The sequence below is a fragment of the Molothrus aeneus genome, chromosome 3, assembly GCF_037042795.1.
Source record: "Molothrus aeneus isolate 106 chromosome 3, BPBGC_Maene_1.0, whole genome shotgun sequence".
Taxonomy (NCBI): domain Eukaryota; kingdom Metazoa; phylum Chordata; class Aves; order Passeriformes; family Icteridae; genus Molothrus; species Molothrus aeneus.
The window spans coordinates 87,274,190-87,294,817 of record NC_089648.1 but is presented as its reverse complement, the minus strand read 5'-3'; the positions used below and the strand labels follow the sequence as shown (position 1 = coordinate 87,294,817).

Below are 20,628 nucleotides of genomic sequence, written 5' to 3'. Positions count from 1 at the left end.
TGATGGTTACAAGTTTATTAAGTGTATTCATAATGTTTTCTTAAATCAGACCCCTAGGCCACTTCCAGGACACATCTGGAAAGGAGCAGACACACAGCCAGGCTGCAAGACTTCCCTCCACGACCCAGATTCCATCTGCCTCAGCCACACATGGGAACCATGGTCTGCTCCTCTCATTTTTCTCATTCTCACAAGGATAGGATGCATAATGAAGCACTCATTCAAGAATCATTAAAATGAACAATTATTCAAATAAATTATTATCACTGTGCAAGTAACTGAACCCTTTATACTCAATTGAGCTAGTGACCAAGTTAATGGCAAGTTAATAGGGTTTTTTAAGAAAAAGAGAAACATGTTATGACAAGTCTTCCAATGTACAGCTTCATGTGTGTGAGAGCATTCCCCTTTCTACAAAATATTCCTCCTACTGTGCATTGCATGCCAGTTCACACACACACACACACACACACACACCTAACTTCCATTTGGGTAATGATATTTAGATATCTAATCAGGAAGCCTGCTGAACATCAGCAAGAAATGCAAAACTCCTGCTAGAGCAAGGTGGTATTCTCCAAAACATCACAGCAGACACCTGAATTTAAGAATGGAGGAAGAAGAAAATCAGTCTCAGGGGTACCTACTGCAGCTCTTCAGCACCTTTCTTTGCAAGATTTGCTGCCTATTTGTGCCAATGAATCCTCTGTAGCCACAAAACATTCCTGCATTGAATATCTGTGTACCTCAAGGGTATATATGTTAGGAAATATGAGGGGCAGAGAGGAAAATTCACTTATTTTGCTATCAAAAGTGGAAACTTCTAATAATAAGGAGTGAAAGCAGAAACACCACTGACTAAACCACCCATGGATTTACAGTAAGCCACGTTCTATTGGCAAATTGGCTCTGCTGGAAAATGTGCCAAGCATGCTAATAGCTATATTTATATGAGTTAACTCATATATTTATATGAGATAACTTCAGTTGTTTGAAGTAAGGATGGAGGTGAGAACATGCAATATACATCTGTGGAGGAGAGGTGAACATTTTATTCCAAGAACACTTTGCCAAGTGTTGTTTTTCAATGCAAAGTAGTGCCTTTCAAATAAATATTTGTTATTACAAAGTACCTCTCAGGTCTCAAGAAACATGTTCCCTTGAGTAACTTGCCTACTCCAAGAAAGCCTCTTCCCTTCCCAGACTGCTTTGCTCCCTGTGCCTGTGTGCATGCATGGAATCCACATTTTCTGTAGCACAGTGCACATTTTCCATGCGCACATGTGCACACACACTGACTGAAAAAACCCATTTTATTATTTGCCTATTTCCTTTCTATAAAAAGTTTCAAAACAGCACTGTATTGACAAAAGAAAAATAGAACAATCATTCCAAATGTAGGAACAGGACAGTTTTTATCCTTTTTTCTTTCTCACTTAAAAAGGTGTACACCTTTTCCTGCTCTTCAGAGTGTTTCACTGTAATTCTGAATCTGTTTTCAGATATTGGTACAGTGTGCACTCACTCAAGAAGTACAGCTGTCAGGAAGGAATTTTTCAGTGAGTCTATTATAATTTTTGGTTTCCTGTGACTAGCAGTTCGTAATTAAAAGATACTCCAATCTCTTTTCAATATTAGACGTGCAATATACATAATTTTCACTAACACGGGAACAATTTTTGCAATGAAACAAGACTCAGGTATGCAGAGGTAAGACTTTCATGACACTTCTGTGGGTGACTGAGCATTTGCTGAAATGCAACCTAAATTAGAAACACTATTTCAAGTGAACAACAAAAAAGTTATTCTCTTGTTTCTCATGCATAGAGGGACATTTTGAAAAAAAGTAACATCAGAAGATGGGCAGATAATGGCGAAGCAAACAACTCTGTTTCATATGTGGATATCACTGAAATATTTCTGCTTGAATGCTCTAAAGGAAACAATCTCATGGACAAAACAAATACACAAAAGATTAATGCAAAATATAAAGTTTTAAACCATTGGAAGCACCTGAAAAAGGTAGATTTCAGCAAAAACCCTTGTAACTGTTCCCTACCCCTAGCACAAGGTATGCCAAACTATCTATGTCTCCACAAATCACTCTGAGATTATATTCATATTTATAACTGAGGAGTCTGCGTTCTACAAGGAATTTGTATACAAGTCTCCCAAGTCCTAGACCATTGCATTTAATCATAATTTTTTTATATTCAGCAAAAATGAAAACATACAAAAACCACCATATTTTTTAAAGGATGTAAAAGACCTTTGAATTGAGACAAATGCAGGGAACTAGAAAAACACGTAAATCACTCCCATTTTATCCAGTTCAAGAAGATATTAGCATAGAAATATATTTTTAATAGCGTAATGTTATTTACAGCCTCCCGAATCATCCCTGGAGCAACTAAAACACCAGAAACTTACTGAAATCTTTTTCTACTACTTTGTTGTAAAAGACTCCAGAAGAATTACCAGAAAAACTAAGCATCTTTTTTAATTCCTCTTAACACTTAAATGCACACAGAAAGCTTTTCTCCTCTGTAAAGTGCAAACCATTCCATAAATGCAGGAATAACATATTGCACCTATTTTTATCTGGGAAACTGAACAGGGTGTGTGTGTGTGTGCGTGTCACGCTGCTGTCCTGTGCAGGGACACCTGAGTCAGCCCAGTGCTAATGAGCTCTGCCACTGGGAACAGTCTGGTCACGCTAAGGTGATGCTCCAAGGAGTTGAGGACACTCTGCTCCTCCTGAGTGCCCTTGTGCACTGATCCCTGCTGTGTGAGCAGCTTCTCAGAGGCCAACAGCCAGGCACTGTGGAGAGGCTGAGCATCCCAAGGTCCCCATGAAAGCAACTCCTGCAGCTACAGATCAGCCCGAGCCTCACCTCACCCTCCAGTCCTGCATTTAGAATTCTCTGCACCTTCTCCTTTGGCTGGCTGTCATGTTGAGTGATGAGATACACAAGCAGAAAGCTCAAGCAGGCTTGGTCTGTGTTTGCAACCTGGATTTGCTCAAGCAAATTCCATCATTTAGAGAAAAGTGATTGTCTAAAAAAAAACCTTATCTCCTGGGCAATTATGAATTAGTTACCCAGAAGTGTTGACGGTAAGACTAGCACCCACCTGTTTTAAGGTCAGATTTATTCTTATTATCAGCACTTTGAGGATGCAACACTGTCAGGCTTGTGTTATGCAGGGGGTCAGATGTCATTATCATTACAGTCCCTTCTGACATCAAAACCTGTGAATCTCTCCGTTTTATCAGCCTCTGCTGATTTCACAGTCCAGAAATGGCTGCAAAAATGAACAAGGAGAGCCCAATCAAACTACGAGTTTTCAAAGGCTACAAACACTGATCACAGGCTCACGTTTACCCAGCTCTTTCTTAAAACAACTCCCAGTAAAATCACTTAGAAAATCATATCTGAAAAGGAAAGCAATGACAAGGCTCATGAAGAGGACACATGAGCACAGTAAAAGCAGTGGTATATAATCAAGAAGTACAGAAGACTGCTTTATATGAAAAAACAGCATTCAGTAAAATACCAGAATAACTGCTAGTCTTGAGGGAAAATCATCTCTATGAATTGAGGTCAAAATTACAGGCCTGCCACTGGGATTTTGAGGAGAATGAACCTGGAGTATAGGAATTACAATGCAAAGAGCCACTCAGTTCAAATTCCCAGGCACAGAGACCCCCAGAGCATGCCTAAAAAACACCAAGGAAGCAAAAACTGCAGATTCTGTGAAGCATCCAGGAATATTTTACAACTCGAAAACAAATGAAACATTTAAATTGGGATTTTCTCAGTTTTGTGGCTTTGAACAAATTTGAGAATGGAAGGAAAAAGGAGTGTACAGTTTATTACCATGAAAATCCTTCCTGGACAACCTGTTGACCTTCAAGAGCCAACCATGACTCTGAAATTAATTAAACTGTCCGAAGTGAAATACCATTCTCAATTTTCATAATGCATTAATTTAGTTAACTATGTTCATAATTACAATGAAAGATTTTTGGCATACATCATATTCACAGGTGTTTAGCATTTCAGAAAAACTGCTGACAGCAAGTTTTTCAATGAAATTACAGTGTGTGTGTGTGTGTGCGCGTGTATTTATTATATTAATATTTTGTAACCTGCTAATACAGATTATTTAAAAATATATAATGTCAGTTCTTACTTTTTTTTCAACAGGTAAAGAGATTTCTCTTATTGCATTTATATATTTTATAAGCATAAAATGGATCAAAATAGGATGCTTTGCATTTTTACTGTTTCAGGCCAAAATCCAATTTAGAGCCACAGATCAGCAATTTAAAAACAAAATCCATAATAGTTCAATGCTTATTACTTACACTGGAATTGTTTTATTCATGGCTGTTGAAAAAGAAAAAATACAAACCAGTGTATTTTTACTGTAATTTAGGACAGTCAGTGGAAGTCACTAAATTAGATAAAAAAAAGTAAAGTACTGGATTATTTTTAACGTTTATGTTACAATGCTTTCTATATTTCCAATTTTCTCCTCATTAGAGAAGTAGCTTAAATTCTAGCCAAAGTGATTTCTTTCATAATCTCCAACTGAAGTATATTTAGCATAATTTTCAGAAAGCTCTCCACTGTTAGGACAGCAATGCCTCCAATAGGCATTGTCAAGAAGCTTTTTTGTACCATATCAGGTATTTCTTTTCTTTAGGGAAAATTTTAGATTCTTTACACAGATTCAGCCAAGACTGATCAAAGAGACTGCACAGATTTAGATCTACTGAGTAAGGAAAAATTATGCTTACACCCATATCTGTTTATTTTTGCATGCACTATATATATATTATGAATCCCCACACACACTGTATGACAAAAAGCAGCTCTAAATTCCGTTTGAGTTTTTAAAACTAGAAAGTCTGTGTGAACATCAGTGTGAAATGAAAGGCAGCCTAAAATGCCACTGTTACTTCTTTGAAATAGGGTCAGAAAGATTTCTGTATTTGGCATTAAAATGCCACAGTTTTTCATTCAGTATCATATTTCCACAATCACAGTTTCTCATTCAGTATCATATTTCCACAACAGGTAACTATAAATGTACTCCTAGAATGCTTCAACAAATGTGCTTAGCTGGAAATCCCCCCAGATCTTTAAACACCTCGCTTTTTGTGGTATTTTCAACCTAATTACATTCTATGGAAAAAAGTCTGACAAGGATTATCTTCTAATGAGACTTTCAGATAGAGTACGTAGCTTTGTAACTTCAGTTCCTGCATTGAAATACTGTTATTAAATATTTCAGAAATTAGATATTTTCCCTTTTCAAATTATTTCTGGTTTTGTTATGTGCAGTCTACTAACTTAAAAATAGATGGCTGGGTTATGAACTAGACAGTAACACATTAAACTGTTTTCTTCTTTTACTTTAGTAGTCCTTTACTCAAAGGACTACTTTGTATAATTAAATTTAGCAAATAAACTCTCAGACAGTATGAGCAAGGTCTCTGCACAGAATTTAGCAGACTATGAAATTCTGATCCCTAGAATTTTTTAAACACCACTAAGAAAATTCAAACACCATTCTCTATCAACATATCATTATTGTCCATTTCTCAAGGTAACTGTTTTGTTTTAATTTAAGAATTTGGAGCATTTAAAAAAATCCATAAACTATTTTGGACAGTTCTATCACAATAACTAAATTCCAGATGTTCACTTCTTACTTGTTTTTCTTTCGTTTTTGTTACTTGCAGGCCAGCATACATGGAAAAGTGCACGTGTGCTTTTTGCAATACATTTTGCAATCACTTTTAAAGCCTCCATTTGTACTTAAGAGTACCAATTGAGAAACTTTTCCATGGAATCTTCCTTGCAGTGTACATAAGCTCAGTAAACATGTGTAATGTGGCAGAATAAAGCCTGTATCCCCTGTATAGACTGTTAAGGTTTGTTACCTGAGGACTTAATCATTTTGGTTGAAGCTATTTATAGGAAACTACAGAATAAAATGTTCTTTGATCAAAATTCTGTATTGGCAAAACCTCTTTGTGCTCTTAATTTATCAACATGATAAATTAAGTCTCACTTCTGTATTTCTTTTGAAGAGACCAGCCTATCTTCTTTAACATTAATACATGTACCCACCCCATTTCTGTGGGACCTGAGCCTGAATGCAGAGATCAGTAAAGGGATGGAATAGCATCTGGGGAAAGGAAAACATTCCACTGGCTTCATGGCTTTGCTTGGCTTTCAGATATTCAGCTATTCAACACAGTTTTCATTTAGAATAAAAGAATTAGAGCAGTCTGCTTGGACACATGTTATTCTTTTTCAGGTGCTCACAGTGGAAGCAATCACCTGAAGATGTAGCTCATTTTGGACTACAAATGTACTGTGGCATGATTTAAGAGAAAGAAATTAATTAAACCTTCAAAATCAGATCCTTAATGATATATGGCCATATCCCTAGGCATCAATCCTGCAAACATATGCATGTCAAATTAATAGAACCTCTCATGTACACAAATTACAGTATTTAAATCCTCCCAGAATTACAGATCTAATTTTGCTTGAAGAAAAAAAAAAGTGTCTTCATCGAGCAGATATTATTTTTTGTCGCTCTGCCCTTTACTAAATATTCCCCAAAAAAATTCTTGTCAAATTTTATTAGATGTACTGTTTGATAAAAGAAGATGAAAAGAAATTGTGTATACAAGTCATGGTTATAATTAAGTAGCCTACTGTAATTTCTGATACAAAATTGTTCAATCTTTGTAATTTTTGCCAAAAACATCAGTAAGGTAGTCCTGTTCAGAAAATATACCTTCCTATTACTTAATATCAGAGATGCAATTTAAAATAAAAATCAGAAACCTGGCAATAAAATTGATGAGACAAGCAATTCAAAAGCATTGCTGTGTTTCTAACACCACGTTGGTGCTTCACAAGTTCTTACTGGTAGTGACAAAGGATGGGGAGCTGACACAAACACCGTACTGCAAGCACTGTCTCCAGCTATGCTGACTGGCACCCTCCAGGGCAGCCACATTTCTTTACCGACCAAAGAGGGAGATATTATTTCCAGATGTCCCACTTGGAATTGCTTTCCAGAAAGATGCCACAAGTGTCTCAAGCAGGCAGCAAATGTCCACCTTTGTCTGAGGTGCACAGTGAAAGGAGAAAGGACAGAGGAGGTGGGGCTGTCCAAGGGACAGAGCTGGAGAGGGGGGCAAAGATGGCGGGAAAGGAAAGAGAAACTATGACCAAAAATGTATGTAGGATGGTTTCCTGGCAGGTATGTAAGTATAATCAGTACAATACTTCATACATACACTTCAGTATGCATAACTTTTGTGCCTTACTCCCACCCCTTTGATACAGATTCTCAGGAATTACTTCTGATCAATGCTCACCACCATAGAGTGGAGCCCAGCTGATTCAAACACTGGTCCATCTGTGTATGTCTTAAGCTGTCCCCTTCCACATGATGCTCCAAGACTCCAGTAACCTCAAGCTGCCAGCATTTTCACCCTGGGTGCAGGCTCCAGAGTGTTATGGTCCCTCAGAAAGTCGAAACAGTGTTTAGTTGCTGCACTGATTTCTAAAAAGAATCAACTGGAAGGACTGGCAGATCTCTGCTCCTCTGACATGCCTCTTACCCAACACCCAAGAACAGCACATCTTTTCCTTCCTTTGCTCTCCTTTCTCCAAAAAGCACCTGGAGCTCTGGCTTTGAAAGGCTCTGGCATGCACACAGAAAGAGCTTCCTGAGATCTCAAGAACTCATTGCAAAGACACTGTTTAACTCCTCTAACTTCAAGATGAAAAACAGGGCCTTCACTTGGGACAGAAATCCTGTAATGAGTGATTGCAGTATCATATGGCATTTCAGATCTGGACTGAACTTTCATCATTAAACTTATGCATAAGAAATCAAATCCTCTGACTAATGAGATTTCTGGCACAAGTGGCTTACTAATATTCATTAATCTAGAATTCATTAACAGAATAGATGATGATATTACTGCAATAATTTTGTGCATCATAAAATCCATTATAAAATACAGTGATATTACTGGTGCTGATGTTATGCTGAAACATGAAATAGGGTGATAGCAAATAAATAAACTAATAGAAGAATCAGTCATAGTTCCTGGTTTCATATCTATACTTAGTCTTCTCATTTCAAAAGTATATCCTTTGAGCAAAATAACATAGTTTTTGTTATGTTTTCAAACAACTTTCTGTAGACTTGCTAGAGTACATACTGCTGTAAAAGTTACACTTGTAAATGGCTGTATTTTTAGGCCCATCCTCAGCAAACAAAGGTTACTGATCTCTATCAAACACATTCTCTGCAGTCACACAGGCCTGTCTGTTATTTAAAAAAAAAACCCACGCCCTTAAGAGTGACTTTCCAGGCAATTATTGCATGCCTGTGCTAATCCACCATTAGTCAGTGACAGGAAATTATCAGAACAGCAGACAGCTTCAGATATTACTGTGCTCTGGTCATGCTGGATGGAGACCTAGTTGCTTTGACAAGCAGCATCTCTCTGGCATTTGAAACAAATCAGTGTTGCTGGCCTGACACTGCAACTTCTGTTTGCTGTCTCTGATGTCTCTAATCAGAAGGCACAGCTCACTAACAGGGAGTTCTGCACAGCTTAAGGAGAGCTTAGTCCTTCAGTGGGAATTTCTCGAGAAAGGTCCCACTTGGAATCATAATTTTTTTCTGTGTTGGTTATTTCATCTCATCCTCCATATTATTTCCTCCTTATCAAGCACCAAAAGCCTAAAGAAAAACACCAACTAAAATGCCTTCTGCGGACTGATGCCACTCAGATTCACCTGAATTCAAAGGTGATGTCTTAGTGCTTCACCTAGTGCTTAAACCATAAAGGGAATTTATTGAGCTGAAGTGCAGCCTTCCTAGGAAAGAGTGCCTGCAGCTCCAGGAAACAGCATGAAAATAGGGCTGAGATGTTGTATCTGCTGTTTGAACTGAAGGCACACCTATTTGGCTACCTGAACACACAATCCTGTGCTACTGTTCAAGCTTGATTGCTAGTGAATGATGCAGATCTCAAAGTTTTCTTTTCATCTCTTAGAGATATGGCACGTAACTTCTCATATTATCCTATCACTCAGCTTCGTCTCTGACAGCAGGATCACTGGCAGAAGGGAAAGGGCCTGAGGAGATCTGGTGCTGCAGCTAGCAAAAATGCCTGGATAAAATTCATACCAAGAAGCTTTCTGAAAGCAGATACATGCCCATCCTCCTTGCTGGGGAAAGCAGGGGTCACCATGGACCCTGGTTTTGAGGAATCTGTTCTGTTCCCTCACACCACAGATCTTCTGGGCACGCAGCACAAGTACTCCAGACCAAAAAGACAGAACTGGTTAAGATAACCCGCTTCTAGATAAGGTATGAGAACACCCTGCACACGTCACACCCTTCTTATCTGAAGCTAGGAAATGCTTCATGCTTTTACAAATATATTTGAAAAGTAAGCATTACATAGCTGCAGTTTGCAACTTTTATCAGGGAAGTACTGATGTTCATCAGAAATTAGTCTGCATAATTACAAATGCACAACTGTAATTTTTATCAAAAACTAAAACCACAGAGGTCAGAAAATAAAAAAAAAAAGGCCCCTACTTGCTTTGAGTACTGTTTGCTAATGTGTAATATTCTCACACTTTTGGTTTATTACTGTATCTTTAAAAAAAAAAGTGATTTATATTCATTTAATGCTCAGTGTGTCTCAGTAGTCTCATTTACAGAACCACACACACTTTGGTTATGCTCTTTGCTGGCTAAGGATAAAGGAGAGCATACAAATTCTGAATCTACTGTTTATATTGTAGTAGTGGTATGTCTGTACTGGCTGGCACTAATCAGGGTGACTACAACAGCAGAAATGTGTATAATATACAGACACACAGTGAAACATAACAATGTTCACAGATTCAGAAAGCAAACACCTAAAATATGGGAAAAGACGACAAACATGGGCAAGGAAAGCAGAGATAGATCATTTGATTGCTTATAATTCTGTATTTATAATGCAAATAACGCTACTATAAATTCAGCTGGCTTACTGATCAGTGGATTGTATACTGAAAAATTATTAACTGTTGATCAAGCAAGCAATGGCCAGATCTTGCAATTATTTATTTTGAACAGGTCTGTTGAGGTGAGTCATTTTATGGATGTCTGCAGATCCTACGGTGAAGTGGCAGGCTCAGCCCCAGTTACACCCTGTTATGGCTGTGATGCCAATGCTTCCTTCCAACCAAAGGTAAATTACAGCAGGGTTTTAGAGAGCAAAAGCCCTCTGAGGTCTCAGGCATGTTGACAGCATTTCTGAAAATGTGGACTTTAGCTTCTCTTGCAATTTTATTGTATTCTTATTAGAAAATGGTTATAGATAATAGAAAATGGATATAGATAGTTTATCAACAGGCTAAAACAGAAGGCATGACAACACAGCTATCTAGGGCAAGGTCTGCACTACATTTAGAGAGGTAAATAATAAAGTGTACTTTGACTCCTCTATCATCTGGGCTGGAATACTTGCAATACTCCTCAAGGAAAATAATGCAGCATTAAGCAAGTTGCTCTGAAATAGTTACAAGTGAAGTAGATACTTCTACTCAGATCTGATCTATGAGGAAACAATACATGGAATTCACTGGCATGCAATCCCACTCCTTCCAAACAGAAGAATGGGAAATTTTGTTGTATTGTCAGCACTTTTCAGCTTTCTATGTATATTCTATCACACTGTGTTACACAAATACTGTTCAGTACTGCAGGTATCTGCACACAAAGCTATGCTCGTTTAAAATTCTACCACAGATAATATAATATTTTAGTTTCCAAATTCTGATATATAATAAATTCAATGTTCAAAATGACCCTAAATGTGTCCCCCTCAGAGGATCATTGACTGTGCTGGAAAGCTATCATGAGTTCAAAAGCTCTTGCAAAACTGCAAAAGATGAAAAAAGGCTTATGGATTTATGAATGTGATTAGAGCTATAGTTCTTCAGGCAAGATTGCTTCCTGGCTGGGGAAAAAAAAAATTCTAGAAAAAATTGAGATCTCTCTGGGAGAGGAATTCAGATGAACAAAAGTAGCACTTCAACATTACCAGTATTTTTTGGACAAGCAAGAAAAGGAGAGGGGCAAAACCCCAGTACACTAGTCTGAGCACTGAAAAAAGCATTCTGCCTGGGCAAAATTATTTTAAATCAACAGTTATGTATTTATAGCATATTTTGATCTGTAACTTCTTCAGCATAATGTAGTACAAAGTTATTGCTGAATATGATAAAGAACACTTTAATCTACTGAATGTGCAAAAAGCGTAAATGACTTCTTAATGGCACTTTTGTTTTGACTGACAGAGACTAATGTCAATGAGAGAAAATGTTTTAATTAAAGAATTGCTACAAAGCATATGTGTATGCTTACTTCTCATATGTATGTGAATAAGACAGACATTAACAAAGAAATACAGCTGCCTGCAATATCTGGTCTTTAATCTTCCTTATTCTATTTTTAAATTCATGATGGAGGTGTGGTATTTTGATAACACATTAGCACAGTTCTGACATAAAAATGGCAATACCTCTAAATTATTTAATTACATCTTTTAATACAAGTATTGAAGATGTCAAAAGTCTTGCAAAGACAGAAACCTATGAATACAAAACTACCACAACTAATTAAAAATTATGTTCTTAAAGATTCCCACTCCCCAGGCTCTGCAGTCTGCTTGCTCTTCACTTTTGTATCTTCCCCATGTAACAGGAGCACTACCAGGAAAAATTGTGGGTTTCATGTTTAGAGCATATAAGAATTGGATTTCACAAAAGTCCCAGGTTTTCCAGACTATAAAACTGCTTGCAGATTTGTCCCATGGATGGCAGTCCTCTCTGCCTGCACTGAGGGAACTGCTGTGACTGCTCTGGGACTACCCTTACGTGGGGGGAGCAGGACAGCAGGGAGAAAAGGGGACAGGACAGGCAAATAAAACAGTGTGAGGACCCCTAAGGCAAATCCAAGCAGAGAAAATGCCTGAAATAATTACTTGTTGTGAACAGCACTACTTTCTGATGACAAAAATTGATACTGGGTCACACAGTAGCAACAAGAGCAAGAAGAGTCCTCTTCCAACATGTTGCATGTACTCTGTGCAATTAGAAAAAATGGGACATGATCTCACTTTCTGAAATAAATCTATCACAAACTATAAACTATGTTTCACCTGGAAACCATACACATTATTGCCATGCTGGTTTTCAACCATCAGGAAGTCTTTTAACAGACTTTGAGAGGAAGTTAATGATGAATTCACCTTTCCACAGAGCAGATGAACCAAAAGGCACCTGCTGAAATCCTTGTGGGGCAAAATATCTTGGCAGAGAAAATGCTGCCTTATATGTTTTCAGCCAGAAACTGAGTATTTCTATGCATTACTCTCATCTTAAAAAATTATATCTGCTGATTATCTAACACTTTAAAGATAATACAGAAAATGTCTGAGTGGGGCAACTACTGTATTTTTCTATTCTTTCTCCCTGAATTCAGCAGATTGCTCTGGTTTTTACATCCAAAAGTTGCAGCCTCTCTCTCATCTGCTTGAACCAATGCAATTAGTGAGCTAAGAGGAGCACTGCCACAAGCACTACTCATTATCATTGTTCCAGTCTGTGTTCAAATTATATTTAAAATAGCTGGCAAAGAGTACTGGTGAAAGAGAAATAAAAGATTGCTCAACACATCCATATTCTACAAGTTTTCTCCAGTACAGAAACATTACTCTTCATATTTGCATGTAAGAATTTGATTTTCTTTCATACTAGACTGCAGCCAGTACTAGACTATTATTACTGTATTATACACATGACCAAATGAGATTAACAGTACATAATAGCGAAGAATGAACAATAATTAATAATAATTAATACCAAGTAATAACCAATTAATAGTGAATAATTTTTTCTGTAACACAAACTTTTCACTCTTGCTTGAAACAATACACAACAAAATAAAAACACCCCACAAAACTAAAAGAAAATATTTTCCTTTTTATATATTTGTAAAATGAATCAACTGGTTTTTATTTGACGACATCCACTGCTATAGAAAACAATGCAGACATTGCATTTTGTACATAACTCTCTCTCACAAGAATAAAAAGGAACACCTTTTTGACCAAGTGCTTACCTACAGTGTGTCCAGCAAGACTAATAACAAGTTACACTGATTCACAGTGTACAAAGTAATTCTTTCCCAAGGGTCCAAGTTTTGCAACTTGTCTCATTAAAAGCCCCAATCATGAGTATTTCAGCAAAAACAACTGCCTTTTTTATCTTCTAAAATAATAATACACCAACCATTCTAATTTTTATTTAAGCTTCTAAGCAGTTATATTTTTAAAAAATTCTTAAAAATATCACTGACTTCATGAACCCAGGCTTATGACTGCTAGTATATTTGAATAAAATAAAATCAGTGAAAAGTATTGCATATTTTTTGAATAATGTGCTACCTCATACATTCCATCATAAATCCCAAAAGTGCGTCAGAAAGTCTTTAAGTGTTTTCTGGCATGTGCTACAAACCAGTAACCCTTGGGCTGTCTAAGCAACATGGTTCTTTAAAAAATAGGTTTTAATTCTCTCCAGGAAGAGCAGATCCTTATTTGGATATGAGTCTGAACCGTGCCTTCTCTCTAAAACTGTGTAGGAACGTCTCCATGGTCGACAGAGAAATTTAGTTGCTGTAAAAGAGAAAAACACACTGCCAGAAGGTCCCTTTGGTGCCCTGTCCTGTCCTTTCCCTGTGGCCTCACCCTGTCAATCACACCTGGGAAAATAGTACAAGAGCTTTCTTGCACACATACACGATCTCATAACTGATGGTTTTGAGGCAACTCTTAGGAAAAGTCACAGAGGGAGAGAACACTTCATTATTGAAGTCTCTGTCTTACAGTGTACTAAAAGAAGGAAGTTTCATGTTAACCAGCATCAACCCACTACAATCTGACACAGATGAGTAATAATCTTGATATCATTTCCCAGATGAATAATCTTCTCAGTAAAAACTGCTAAACATTATCAGTTGCTGTTCAGACAGCCCAGCCGTGGTGAGTCAGGCTGCAGGAGCACCTCAAGCCTCAGAGAAGCCAGAAACCTGCCAATGATTAAAGGTAGAAGCCTCCAAAACGAAAGAGAAATAAGGCTACCAGCTTGTTTACAAAAGTCTCCATCATTAAGGTCAGACAGACCTTGCAGTGCTTTTTCCTCACATGGTTATATCAACATGTGAAAAAGACTCGCGTCTCCCAGTTGACACAGTCACGCCAAACATCCTCCTTGTGTGAACACAGGTTATGTTGACAGAGGAGGGTGGCTGGCAAGCTGTACCATTTAGAGATGAGGTCTAGTTACACCAACTGTAAGCCCATCTTGTTGACATCTTGGTTTTACCTAAGGCACTCTGCTAACATCACATCTGTCCCATGAAGTGCTGTAGTATATCGGTGACAATGTAATGCCATGCTGTGTACAATTCAGTTTCCCTGCTCTAACAAACCTTCAGAAACATATATCATGGGCATGGATTCATCTCTTCAAATGGTTAGCTCATTTTTCTAGGATTTAACAGTATTGATCCTTTTCTATAAGAATTCCACTATTATATCACCTGTATTTTATAATGAAGGTGATGTCTGTAATTTTTATGCTGCTTGAGTATTCAAGAAATACATGACAAGACTTATTACAACACTTCTCTATAGTCACTGGTTTTATTCTAATGTAGCATGGGCTTACAAATGATTTTCTTTAGTCAGGAAAATATCAGTCAGCAAGCAAGTTGCTTAATGTTGTTTACATCATCTTCTTAAGGTCAGAATTAACATACATAATAATCATTTTAAGGAGTGACACTGTGATGCATCAAGCATGAAAGAGGTCAAGAATAAGTCCACTAATAGTGTCATCTTATCCTTATATATATCCCAATATTCAAAAGCATCTAGGTTTCAACTGGCTCAGTCTCCTTCATGAATTTTTGGGATAGTTTATACATATAAATACACATCAAATGGGTTCCTTCATGGAGTGAACCAGGGCAGAAATATTCTCTGCCTTGCCCTTGTAGGAGCTGGTTTCCTATTACACCGAGCTGTCAGGGTAGCCCAGGGAAATCAATGCCTGAACTCAAGACACTCAGGCTTGGTGCTTGAATTTAAGTGGTATGAACATGCCCACCTCCAACAGCCTGTTTATTTTCACACAGAAGTCTTCTGAAATTCCCATAGATTTTGCTTAGAGCTGTGTTGGCTGAATATGATTTTCTCATTTATTCTTTACAGGTTTCTCTTTTTCATGTGCAGCATTATCCTTTGCCTTTGAACAGTCTCGAGACTACACATCTCCACTACTACATAACAAAGAACCCTGTTTAATATAACTACATTTTTTTAAGTGGCTTAGGAGAAGTGCACTAGGCTGTTTACAAAGGGATTACCTACTGTAAGCATGATTTAAATACTTTACCTTACTTAAAAATATTTTAAACTTTTCTGTTCATCTGCAGACAAAAGAGGCTGAACAACACTATGTCTCTTAGATTTAATTGCTGGTCCCTGAAGCAACCAATCTATATCATTGTATCAAAAGTGTTGTGGTTGTTGATGTTGAGGTTGTGCTGATCAACTAAACAAACCTTTCAGCTGTCAGATTTGACAGTGACACATATAAAACATCCTCTTTATAAAGTGGAAGCAATATAAGCACACCAGGGAGCAACATACTATGCATTCAACCTCCTTCCAAAGCAAAGCAAGAAGCACACCTAAATTTTTTCTACAATCGCATTAAAGGAGCAACTAAGGGGGACTGGCCTAATTTCATGACATTTCAAGACCTTGAAGCAAAACTGAACTACTTTTCTCAACGGAGTTAACAGTGTTTTAGTTGTTTCCCTTATAGTGGATACATTGGTAGGTCAGGAGCTGCAGTTGAAAGAGTATTTTGGGCAATTTACAGTCAGGCCTCACTACATACCAGAAGAGAAAACATCCTATCTTACTCAGAAAGGGATAAAGAGGGAGAGAAATAACGAACTCTTCCTTGAGCAAAGTCATTCTAAATTATAAACTGTAAGATAAAAGACCTAGTGATAACTCTATTATGGCAACAAATTATATGCTTTATCTAAATATAGCAGAGACATTGTAAAAAGACGCAGTCCTTCCCTGCCCTGCCCTGTTCAGTTCGTTTCTATAGGACACATGTAGAAACATATTTCAGCCACTGAAGTGTTTACAGATGTTTGTGAGATAGAGCCCATTCTACCAATTTAAAGCTCGTAGAGTCATGCAAGACACAACTGTATTTCATGGGGAAAATTTTACATAATTGCTAGAAATACTTCTGAAACGTTGTCATACCTTTTAAAGAGGTATTATGTACCTGTGTCAAACAGATCTGCATGCTAATAATTTTCTGATTTTTTTTTAACTGACATTGTTTTAAAAATGTAAAACTTAAAAGTTTTAAACTGACACACTGAGAGCAAAAGTGGTTTCTACATACAACATTCTGTCACTAAGGTGTAAGCTGGGTGTGCTGTAGGAAACTCAAGATATAAGTGTTCCTAAGTGGAGACAGGTACATTTGGAAAAATGTCCAAATTTTCTAGTCATTAATCAGCAATGAAGGCAAGATACACAAGTAAGATCTATTTTCTTGTTGCTTAGTCTAGTTTGGTTTTTTCATTCAGAGTTTGATTTCTGGAAGGACATGCCAAAATCAGAAAACCAGACTCCCAAGGTACGTGAGTTGGATGAACACTGAGGTGTTGTTTTCTTATAACTGTCTGCAAATGCCAAATCAGTGCATGTTCCCTCTGATGCAAGACAGAAACATCAGGATAAATCCTAAAGTTATACAGAATTGTATCAATGCATATTCAACTGAGGTCAAAGAAAAGGTGTGCTGATTATCTAAAAACTTCTCATGCACTGGTCAGCATTACAGTAAAATGGTAATTATTCATTATAATGGTAGTATTAATTAATCCCTCCAATTAACCCTTGATCCCTCTGAATTCAGATTACTAATACTGGTGCATGTGACACCAAAGGACTGATCTCAGTCTGGGAAAACCTTTCCTACTGAATTGTGAGCGACCAGATATTTTTTTCCTGCCAGGATAAAAATAAAACAAAAAAACCCTTGTAATAAAATACCAACTAGATTATTATTATTATTATTATTGCCATTTTTTTTCCCAATATTATTTTTCTTGTTTACCTTTCTTGCATCTCGTATCATCTTCCGAACAGTTTCCTTTATGGTGTAAGGCTGTGCTCGTGGTGGATGAAAAAGCAGATCAATATTTGTGCTACCAGAAATTCCAGGCATCAGATAGGGCCACCCTAAGTCAAGATTTGGAGCTTCCACATCTGATTCAATGGGCCAGTAGGTTCCCGAGGAAGAAGTGTCATCAATGGCATGGTTAGAGGAATAAATTGTGTTTTGGGGAAGTTTGTGAACATTGTTCAAAATATAATCAATTTCCTCATCCGCTAAGAACTCTGAGCATCTCTCCTTGGAAAGAAATTCTTTGTAGGCTTCTAAACCTCCTTCAATCAGAGCATCAATAGCTATTCGGTACCATTCCTTGTAATGAGGTTCAATATAGTTGTCTAATCTGCATTCATCATGTAAGGAGGACAGCAAAGATGAAGTTTCCATTTTCACATGTATTTTGTATAAAGTCTTCTAAGAGTCCATTCATGAGCAGATGAAATGTATCTGCAAAGAGAAAATAAGTAAGAAAACAATGAAAATATTTCTAGATAACTATGGCACGCACAGTTATTAACTAAAATACTCTTCTGGTAAAGTTGCTCTAAGTTTTTCTAGCATTTTCCAAGACTTTAAAAATATTTTGAAAAGGCTCAGGGACTACTATTGCCAAAAATTAAATATTAAAGAGATAGATAAATATTAAATAGATAGACAATATTATATTAGAGAGACAGATAAAGAGCTTTTACATAAAGTAAACTAAACACATAATTCAGTGATTTTAGGAAGTTGATATTACAAGCTATGTCAGAGCTCATAGTACACCAAACATCTGTATCAGCAACACCAATACATACCCAGTGCATGTTCCAACACACATGTTGTGTTTCAAAATGCCCTTTGCAACAACTGACTGAGTACTGTCCAAAGAAATACCTCAGAAACCAATTAAATTTCCTACTTTTCAATACATTACTGAATCTGCAATGCATTTCTTTTCTTTGGCTTCTTTGAAACCACAGTCATTCAGGTACTTCTCCTTATCTATCTGTTCTCCCATGCTGATCTAATCCATTTGTTGCTCCCAAGCAGGACCAGCCTACCTCATTTCAGTGAGTTATGAGGAACTCCAGAAAGATTTATCCTCCCACATCTGGGATCAAACTCTGAATCAGCAATTTGATGTCTAGTTTCCACCCTGCTCATTCCTTCTGCCAAAAGGAGCGGCTGCTTTAATCTTTTTTTTTTAACATTAATAACAAGTTGTTTACTGCTGATGTTTTATAAATTCATTCTTACACTTTTTTATTTCATTTAGCAAGGTCTGAGAGGGTTGCTTTGTGCTGCACATTGGAGATTTAAGAAAGAGAGAGAACAAATACTCAATGTTTCTTTCTTCACATTTCTGCAACCCTCAGTAACTCACCAAAAAAAAGGGGGGAAGGTGTTTCATGGCAGCAGCATCAGCATAGCCATGTAAAACAGAAAGATGGTAGTACATCTTCCAGGGCTAGGGCATGAAGCTTAAGAGAAAGACTGCAGAAGTAAGAAGAACATCCAATGAAGGCAGAATAGTTAGAAAAAGCTCGATAGCTTGAAAGTTAACGTTGGGTTTCCCTATAAGCCTAATTAATAGTATAGCAGTATAATAGCAAATAGTCACATGGAGTTCTGATTTCACGTACTGGCATATAAATGTAACTTAATTCCCTTTTCCCATCAAGACCTTCCAGATATTTTTGCAAACAGTGCAATTGCTTTCTACTGTCTGTTGGGAACAGTTTAAATCTTCCCGAAAGGAAATGTAAATTAGCTATGTTAACCTAAAGGAATGAAAATTAAAATCTCCATATCTACTGATAGCTCAGATACCAATTAAATGTTCAATTTAACCAAGATTTATAAGGAACTTGGGAAGTCTGAGGTTAAAAAAAAGACCAAGAAATAAAAATCCAGATCTGAAGCTGGCATCAGGCATGTCATATGGAATAATTCCATTTGAATCCTGTCTCTCAGCCAAGTAGCAGGGCAGATCTTCCCAGATAGGATTGCTTTCGAGCCTGGGGGAAAGGAGTGTTCCTTGCTGCTTCAAGAGTAGCTCTTTGTGGTGAACTGGAAAGCAGAACACGAAAGGGATCTAAATGCTCTCCCCCAAATTAAGAACTACATGTATTCCTCTGACAGATACTCAGAGCTTCATTCTACACTGCTCTCCCAAGAAGAAATGAAATGTTACAAAACAGGAGCAATACCATTTCCCTTCTCACAGATGCAGAGACAGCCTGTGGCAGAAGGTGACGAAGAACCAAGCACACAGTACAGGCAAGACAGATTCAAAGATTAAACTCTTAACATATTGTAAAAATAAAACAGTCACATCAGGACCAGCCCAATCGTCTGGACCAGGTTTACAAGACATTTTAGATACAGAATGAAGAACAACCAAGAGTACAAAATGCAGCTGAGTTGTTCTCAAAAGTCTGCACAGTAATACAGGTGACTTCATTGAGATTCCAACACACCCCTCTTTTAGGGTCCTCCAGGACAAATCATTCTCTAGTCACTGCAGTAACATAGTCAGTCTTAAAAGTCAATCTTATTATGACATGTAAGAATAAATACGATTTTACAAAGGCAAGTGAAAGATATTCCTAAAATTCTCGCTACTTTGGAATGGATATACTTCTAAAATAGAATTTTTTCCACTGACTGAATATATACAGTTGTGAAAGATGTGTCTATTTCAAAAGCCTGTCTGATTTTTCCTTCTTCTCATTCTGTCTTTTGAAAATAACTTAAGGGAATAGGACTATACTTAATAGGTAACATTGTGCAATATCAAATATTGAATGTTATGAACAAATAAAAAGTAAAACAATTATTACTTGTGTGTTCTGCCTCACAAGCATTTCTTTTATTTTGTTTGGTTCTTTCATTTGTTTTTCACAATAGTATAGTACATTGCTTGACTTTTCATTGAACAGAATGAATTACTTAAGTGTGGAATAGGTGAAATACAGCAACTTATGCTCAGACATATGCTGAAAGCAGGGTATAAATATAAGTAACCTTGAAAAGGTGAGACTTCTGGTGCAACATCTTCCAAACAAGAACAGTCATTTTACAGTGAACATCTTTGAAGCTGATGTTTGATTAACAAGTGGTGTTTAAAAAACAAGCTTAAAGCAGTGCATATTCATTTAAAAAGTAAATGTAAAATTTGCCAGCATGAAAATAAATCACAGAACACTTGAGACAAATGAAAAAATTTTAATCCTGGTTTTTGAAA

At 37.0% G+C, this 20,628-nt stretch overlaps 1 protein-coding gene across 1 annotated transcript in view; it reads right to left on the bottom strand.

Annotated features, from left to right (window-relative positions):
* Window positions 1–17,783, bottom strand: part of FAM83B (family with sequence similarity 83 member B) — a 43,287-nt gene extending 25,504 nt beyond the window's left edge. The window contains exon 1 of the mRNA XM_066545880.1: window positions 17,340–17,783. Coding sequence (XP_066401977.1) covers window positions 17,340–17,783 — 444 coding nt within the window. The remainder of the gene's footprint in view (window positions 1–17,339) is intronic.
* Between the last annotated feature and the right edge of the window lie 2,845 nt (window positions 17,784–20,628).